This window comes from Uranotaenia lowii, chromosome 3 (genome assembly GCF_029784155.1).
Source record: "Uranotaenia lowii strain MFRU-FL chromosome 3, ASM2978415v1, whole genome shotgun sequence".
NCBI classification, from domain to species: Eukaryota; Metazoa; Arthropoda; class Insecta; order Diptera; family Culicidae; genus Uranotaenia; species Uranotaenia lowii.
In genome coordinates, this window is record NC_073693.1 from 124,257,700 (window position 1) to 124,266,708 (window position 9,009).

The following is a 9,009-nucleotide window of genomic DNA, read 5'->3' on the forward strand; positions in this document are numbered from 1 at the left end:
GGTTTCGATAAGGCGACGAAGGTTTTGGATCAAGTCATTCAAGCATCGGACTACAAGGATCTTCTCCTGATTCACGTTTTGAGTTCTCGGTTGGATGATAAAACACGTCGGAGTTGGGAGGAACATTCGTCCACAATGGAAGAGGAAAGCCTAAAAGATTTTGTTGAGTTCTTGCGTCGTCGAATCCATATTCTTAATTCTCTACCCACAAAACCTACTGAGCAAACCCAATCATTAAATCGGAAACCCAATCATATCAAGGTCGCTAGTCACGGTGCGGTTCAATTATCATCGGAATCCTGGAAATGTATCTGCTGTTCAGAGTCTCACCCTTTACACACGTGTCCCGTTTTTGGAAGGTTGCCAGTGGAGGAAAGGGAAAAGCGTTTGCGTCTTCAATCGCTTTGCCGGAACTGTTTTCGTAGGGGACACAGGGCTCAAGAGTGTACATCTAAATTTTCCTGTCGGCGGTGCAAGGGGCGCCACCATACATTAGTTTGCTTCAAAGCGGAAGAGGGCCAAAATTCACAACGGGTGAAATCTGGTGGTCCTAGGATTGGTCAAGCAGTTAACGATGGTGCATCTACTAGCGGAGGAAATGAAGCGCAGAGGGTAGCTTCCCATGTGGTCAGAACAGCTCAAAAAATTCTCTTGGCTACAGCGATTGTATGGGTGCAGGACGATTCCGGTCGCAAGGTTCCTGCGAGAGCGCTGTTGGACTCTGGATCAGAATGTAACATCATTTCCACGTCACTATCCCAGAGGTTACGAATCCAACGTGGAAGGGTGCAGGTGCAAATCAGCGGAGTAGGACAGGTTCCTACAAATACAAGGGAGAGGGTGCGAGCTACGATCCAATCACTTCAATCTGATTACTCGCAACCGATGGAGTTTTACGTGCTGCCCAAGGTAACGGAGGATCTTCCCACGTCGAACATTTCTATTTCTACTTGGCGCTTACCAGAAGAAATCAAATTGGCTGATCCGGACTTTTTCAAATCTAATCCTATCGATCTTCTTCTTGGTGGCAAGTATTTTTTCTGCTTTTTCCCAACGAAGCAACGGATTCAATTGGGTGAAGGACTTCCAATGTTGGTTCACTCAGTTTTCGGATGGCTGGTTACTGGTCGATGTGGTGTAAGCAGTGGAGAGGTTCCTATCTTATGCCTGCATTCATCAATTTCACAATCCTTGGAAAGATTAATGAGCAAATTTTGGGAAATCGAAGAAGGTCGGTCTTCGTCTAAATATTCCGTGGAAGAAACCCGATGTGAGGAAATTTTTATTGAGACGGTAAAAAGAGCAGACGATGGTCGGTACATAGTTGGTTTGCCGAAATCCCCCGAAGCTGTGGCACGTCTCGGAGAATCGAAATCTGCAGCTTTACGAAGGTTGCTACAGTTGGAACGTCGTCTAGATCAGAATGAATCGCTGAGGAGCGAATACAATGACTTCATGTCTGAGTATCTAAGTCATGGTCATATGAGAAAGGTTATGGAACCCAACGATAACATTCCCCACTTCTATCTTCCCCACCATCCGGTAATCAAAACTTCCAGCACCACAACACGTGTGCGGGTTGTGTTCGATGCCTCGGCAAAATCAACAAATGGAATTTCCCTCAACGACGCACTTTTAAATGGGCCAGTTATCCAAGATGATTTGCGGACGTTGATTATTCGGAGCAGGTTTTTTCCCATAATTCTGATCGCTGATGTCGAAAAGATGTTTCGGCAGGTTTGGATTGATGCTGCCGACTTACCACTGCAGCGCATTTTGTGGCGTTTTTCCCCAACGGACCCCATCGACACATTCGAACTTTTGATCGTTACCTACGGCACAAAGCCAGCTCCTTTTCTTGCGACACGTGTGCTTAAACAGTTGAGTTTAGATGAGGCGGAAAATTACCCTTTGGCAGCAAAAAGGCTAGAAAAAGACGTCTACATGGACGACGTCATCACGGGAGCTATTGATGTAGATGAAGCAAAGGTGCTTCGGAAACAGCTCGACGATCTCACTCAAAGTGGCGGATTCCGTCTGCGGAAATGGGTGTCCAATATTCCAGCGGCCCTGGAAGGTATTAACGAGGACAATTTGGCCATTCCGTTTGGTGACGGGATTGATTTTGAAGCTGAGAAAACAGTCAAAACCCTAGGATTGGTTTGGGAGCCAAAAACGGATACTTTTCGGTTCAATTTGGAGTTTTCACCAGACTCATCGGAAACTCTTACCAAAAGAGTTATTCTATCTCGAATTGCAAAAATTTTCGATCCTCTTGGAATGCTTGGACCCGTTGTCACAAGAGCTAAACTATTCATGCAGGAAATTTGGCTGCTGAAAAATACAAACAACGAAGCCCTTGGTTGGGACGACAATTTACCCGAAGAACTTGTTAGAAGATGGACCCAATTTTATTCTTTATTACCCAAACTTCAAGCATTGCGCATACCCCGTTTTGTTGGAATTTATCATCCTGTTTCTTCGGAGCTTCACTTCTTTTCCGACGCTTCCGAAGCAGCATACGGCGCTTGCGTGTACCTGCGCTCTCAAGATGATAATGGACAGGTGACCGTGTCGCTGATCACATCGAGATCTCGCGTTTCCCCATTGAAAAGGGTTACCATCCCCAGGTTGGAATTGTGTGGCGCCTTTATTTCGGCAGAACTACTTCAAAGGATAACGGAAGCCATGAATATCCCATACATATCCTATTTTTGGACGGATTCTAGGACGGTTTTGCAGTGGTTAGCCCAGCCACCAAGCACCTGGTCAACGTTTGTAGCAAACCGAGTTTCTTTCATCCAAAATGCTACCCAGAACTCTCATTGGAACCACGTGCCTGGAGTACTCAACCCGGCAGATCAGCTTTCGAGAGGTTTGGATCCGGAATTGGTGATACATGACGAAGCATGGTGGAATGGACCACCGTGGCTAGCCCAGGAGAAAGCATTTTGGCCAAAGCAGTCAGATTCACACCCCGAAGCTGAAAATATTGATTTAGAGCGCAAGCGCATCTCAAATCCCAACATTATTTCCCCCAACTCAAAAAACGAATTTAGTGATTGGTATTTTTCCCAGTTCAACAATTACACTAAGTTGGTTCGAACTACCGCTTATTTACGACGCTTTTTGAAGTATCTACGAACCCCAGATAAGGAGAAAATCAATTCGACACCTCTTCTCACTCAAGAACTCCACGATGCAGAACACCAACTGGTTCGTATGGTACAAAAAGATTATTTCCCCAAAGAATATGCCGCTTTACAAAAAGGTAATCCTGTACATCGATCATCCAAACTTCGTTGGTATGTTCCGAGACTCGACGAGGATGAAATTATTCGTGTTGGTGGCCGACTGCAAAATTCCGAGCAGCCCGAAGATGCGAAACACCCGATGGTCATCCCAGGAAAGCACCCGTTTGCAGAGCTATTAGCTGATTGTTATCATCGCCGTCTACTACATGCTGGTTGTCAGCTGCTGTTGAGCACGATCCGACTGAAATTTTGGCCGCTAGGAGGAAGAAATTTGTGTCGAAAGGTCATCCACAAATGTTTGATTTGTTTCCGAGCAAAACCCAACTTACAGCAGCAATTTATGTCCCAATTACCGAAAACAAGAATTACCATTTCAAAACCATTCACCAACACCGGCGTCGATTATTTTGGGCCAGTTTATATTCGGCAAGGTTTTCGCAAGGGTCCCATAAAGGCGTACGTGGCCGTCTTTGTTTGTTTCGCCACAAAAGCAGTCCATTTGGAACTAGTTTCCGACCTATCCACCCCGAGATTCATACAAGCACTTCGTCGTTTCATTGCGAGGAGGGGTAAGTGTTGCAACATCTACTCCGACAATGGGACGAATTTCGTCGGTGCACGAAATGTGATGAGGGAACTTATAAAGAAGCTGCAAACCCGAACTCATCACGACGAAATCCAAAATGGATGCAGCGAAAATGGTATTAATTGGCACTTCATCCCACCGGGCTCTCCCCACTTTGGCGGACTCTGGGAAGCCGCTGTCCGATCCGCTAAGAAACACCTCCTCCGTGTGTTAGGTACCTCCTCCGCTTCCCAAGAAGATTACATCACTCTCCTCGCCCAAGTTGAAGCCTGCCTCAATTCGCGCCCGCTGACCCAGCTCACCGATGATCCCACCGACCTAGAACCGCTCACCCCTGGCCACTTCCTCATCGGATCCTCGATGCAAGCACTCCCCGACGAAGAATTGAGCAGCGTTCCTGAAAATCGGCTGAACCAGCTTCAACTCAAGCAGCAGCAACTCGACCGTTTCTGGCGACGGTGGAGCACCGAATACCTGACACAGCTTCAAGCTCGTGTCAAAAATTGGCAGCCTCCTATTGACATCCAGCCCGGCAGACTCGTCATCATGATCGACGAAAACCAACCCTCGATGAACTGGAAAATGGCCCGTATCCATCAACTCCACCCTGGCGACGACGGTGTGACGAGAGTGGTTACACTCAAGACCGCTAAAGGCTACACCAAGAGGGCCATCAACAAGATTTGCCTTCTTCCCATCACCACGAATCCAGCAGACGAGCAGAAGGTTTCTGAAATGTAGTCATTTCAGGGGGGTCGGGAATGTTTATACAAAAGCCCCTCGACCCGTTCATCGAAGCTGTCAGCTACTACACCGCACTACACCAGCTCACTAAGGTGAGCTACTACTCAACGGACCCGAAGAGCGAACCCGATGATGGGACACTAGCTGCAGCAGTAGTAGCCGAGAGCACCCGACGATTTTGGCGCGATCACCCGAAGCAGTTGCTCCTCGTCCGCGTTCGGCCAACCATCGTTCGGCATCGGCATTGAATTTCGCTATACACTAAATTAGATAAGTTAGCATTAATAAATGAAGTTAAAATATTATTCAATTTACTGAATAAATCGTTTTGCTATCTAAATAACGCGAGTGTAATCAGTGAAGCCTCTGGATTCGGAAAAACCAAATTTCATCACGGAAATCCCAAATTTACAAATCACGTGGACGGTAGGATCTACCGTATGCAACCATAGATCCTATGGTAGGATCTATTCGCTAACAACCACAAGTTCTGATACTTTCGGCAAAAAGAACCTGGTCGGTTCTCCATCACAGTTGTTTTTTTAATTAAATTGTATGTATTGAAAAGAAAATGTAAACCTTTGAGCCTTTGGAAATATTTAAAATGTCCACATTTTTCTCAAATCATCTAGGCTTAGTCAGGAATTTTTAAAATTCCACCAGTTGTCAGGAGCATAATTTATGAAGATTAAAATTTTCGACTACATAAATTTTAGTTGAATTTTACCTCATACTTCTAGATTTTGGAAAAGATAAGCTCAATCTGGGGAATGTCTTAAAAGCTTAGTAATTACAAAAAAATATTTCTCTTTACTTTGCTATTTTAAAAGCTTTTTTTTTTGCCGAAGAAATTATAAAAATTCTGCTTTGGTAAATATGATCAGATAATTATGCAAATTATTTCTTTAAGCTTTATATGCACTTAAAATTTTCTGGACTCGATATTTGCTAACTTATTCAAATTGATATACAATCAAACCATGTTAGAAGGGTTGAAGAAGAAAATCTATGTACTTAATGGTAATCAGAAACAGATTTAAAAGATAAATCTAAGAGTTAGAAAAAAAACTCTATTTGGTTTAAAGTAATTTTCTTAAAACTAAATGTTCATTTATTATTCGTATATTTTAATTTTTTTTATTAAACCCAAAACAATAAATCTTTAATGTGGCTCTTTCAAAACTTAAATTTAGAAAATTTGAGGTTTTTGGCTCTTCCGACTCAAAAGGTTGCCGACCACTGACCTAGACACACAGATCAAACTCTACTCCAATAATGAACTTCTTTGGAGGTGGAATTATCGGTATAAGATTCTATACCGAACCGGCATTAACAAGCTGTTTGATAACTAGCTAAAAATGAGATGTTGCTGTGACGCTGTGAGTCTGATTGTCATTATAGGGTAACGAACTTATTTTGGACCAGAGGACCTATTTTTTACTACCTTGTCTAGTTCTGTCGTAAAGCAACGAAACATGATTTTTTTAAATAAATATAGTTGTAGCCCGGACACTTAATGTATTGCACTAGGTGTTCCAAAATTGATCCCCTGGTCCAAAATAAGTCCGTTACCCAATTTTTTTGAATGAATTATCCGTTAAGATGAAAATCTTATAAGTTTTTTTTTTCTTGATTCGCTTGAATATAGTGGTCATGCATCATTTAGCTGGGGAGCTCGAGTCAGTAGTGCTTTTCCAGTCATATTATCTTTGGTACAATACACTTCTCAGTAGTGAACCTTAAGCTTAGTTCATTTAGAAATGGGACACTTTCTTTTGCTGATATCTAATTTTCTTGCTATCGGACGTTCAAAATCCTTACAGCATTTTGTTGCCTGTACTTAAAAAGTACTATCCGAACAAAAAAAAAAGGTTGCAATGTCAAGGTGTCAAAAATATCCACAAAGTTCAAATCAAACGTATAAAAAACTTAGAAGGTCCGCAAATGTTTATGAACGCATAAAAGTGTAAAAAAAAACAAACTGACATTTTCAGAAATGTTGAAAAATGTTTGATTAGTAAAATACTGATGGTGGCGCATCTTGCCCGCATTGCGCATTTTGTATCTGGTTCCCCTGTTCGCAGCGAAAATCAGAAAAAAGGCAACGTCGCTAGAACTGTGCTGTCCTCCCATAAGGAATCCTCGGTAAGCCCCAGGGGGCTGCAATGATATAGAATTTGTTTATGTATCGTGTGACCAACATCAATTTGCTAGGTGTTAATGAATCACGTTTTTAAGCTTCTTTTTGCTTTGAGAGCATTGGAAATGCAAGCTCAAATCTGAAAAAAAGCTTAAATCTGAGAAAAAGGCTTAAATCTGACAAAAAAATAGCTTAAATCTGAGAGATGTGCTCCAAGCGGGTTGAGTAGAATTGCATGGGCCTGAGAGCAAATGCGTTACAATTCATGGAAGCTTTTCATCAATATGCCCTCTAACCTAAAATTTCAACACCTATCAAGCTATCTTCTATTGGCGCACTGATGCGTGTCTAGTGTCTATCAACCTTTTTTTTCAAATTTCTATAAAAATTAAAAAAAAATTATCTCTAGTTTTTCATTCCGCCGAGCATGCCACTTAAAATAAGAATCGTAAAAATACGGCGATTAAAATCACATATCAGATATTACATATCTAAGAGTGTCGAAATTTCAGGAGTTTTTTTTAAAGCTTTTTTTCTATCAAACGAGTTTAAACAATTATTCTTACATTTCATATTCCTTCACGTTTAGCCGAAGAACTGGAGGACATGCACATCGAGGAAACGTGCCTCTCGGTCGACAACCTGGGACCGGACAGTAATTCCTACTCGGACGAGTGCCACTCGTACGACGCACAGGCATACGAGGGCACTTCGACTGGAGCTGCGGCCGCCCCGAAGCCAGTGGTCCAACCGGGACCGGAAATCCTGTACAAATCCAGCAAACAGCTTTACAAAGCCGTGGCCAAGGAGTGCGGCATCACCTGCAAAATGTCCGACCAGTGCCGCTGCCTGGACTGTCAGAGTCGCTACTTCGACTGCGAGTACGATCAGGTATGATAACGATGTCAGTTTTAGAAGAATGATCTCTGATCTAGAACTTCCTTTATTTTCCAGAACGAAAACGAGAAAACCGACGGTGGATTGGGTGCTGGTACGCCCATGTTTATTAGTGAGGTTATGCATGGTTCGGCTTGTACCATACTCTAAGCAAATTTATGTTATGTTTCAACAAAAATCGAAGCAGTGAATTCCTAACTAGAACAAGAAAAAATAGTCAACAATCATCACTATCGGTCACGCCTAATAATAAACAACACAAATGTAATTGCACAAATCTTATATTACTAAAACAGATTCTTAAAAGGAAGCCTTTTGATGCATTTTATCTTACAACAGAGAATAAAAGTGAAGAAAGATTAAAAAAAATATTGATTTGAAAAGAAAATTTAAAAAAAAACAGATTTCAGCGATGACTGTTTAGCTGTAGAACAGTAAATCACATAATAGGAAACAACTGGTTAACAAACTGTTGAATTACGTCTAGCTACCGATAATATTCCCTTGATTCGACGTTCTTCAATAAGATAAAAACAAAAACATAACGAACCCAAACCGAATGTATGATTTATGTTGCTCCAGGTCGATAGCTCAGACCAGTAGGATAGTCTTACTAGAGAATCAAATAAATTGTAACACATATATTGATGGCCTTTACCAAGCGACCGATTTGATGTAGCGCAACTTCGTGTACTACATATTTAGATTTGTGTATAAACCAACCAATAACTATCTAAACCTGTCGATAAGAAAAGTTTTCGATTTGAGGTATCCAGTATCGATTTGTTATTCTTTTGAAATTTCGAATACCATCGTTATTATTCCCACTACAAATCAAATTCCTTAACATTTTCGATTCGTGATGTGAGTTTAAAGAAAAGCTTAACATATATTATATATTTGATAACAATCGTAGTAATAAAAGCATATATTTACAACAATATTTGCAAAGACAACGCACGAAGGTTGAAATGAAAAGCCATGCGTAGCAAGCGAGTCTAAAGTAAATTGGACATTTACGAAACTCCCTAGCAAATACTCATATTGCAGCTCTGAAACGGGTCTTCACTATAATTAATTAAATTTTTCAACGCTGGTATACTTGATGTAATCCATAAATTAAGAAAAAACAAACCTGTCTGTTATTGGAAATACAGTGAGGGGCAAAATAAAGTGTCCAAATTATTTTTTTTCAATTTCTTTTATTTTTCTGGTTAAAATTCAACGAAAATACATCGTAATCATTTTTAAAATATTGTTTATTATGTTCTTTTCAATTTTTGTTAATGTTGCGCTGGAAAAATAAGAAAGTTTTTCTGATAGAAAAAAAAACAGTTAATATTCCAAAAAAACAGGGGCAAAATAAAGTGTCCAGATCAGTACAGCTT

The 9,009-nt window shown here is 41.2% G+C and overlaps 1 protein-coding gene across 1 annotated transcript in view; it reads left to right on the forward strand.

The window, feature by feature from the left end:
* The window catches only part of LOC129754703 (uncharacterized), a 60,262-nt gene extending 51,253 nt beyond the window's left edge, over positions 1-9,009 (forward strand). The window contains exons 5-6 of the mRNA XM_055750913.1: positions 7,314-7,615; positions 7,679-9,009. Of these exons, the coding sequence (XP_055606888.1) occupies positions 7,314-7,615; positions 7,679-7,771 (395 nt within the window). The 3' untranslated portion in view covers positions 7,772-9,009. The remainder of the gene's footprint in view (positions 1-7,313; positions 7,616-7,678) is intronic.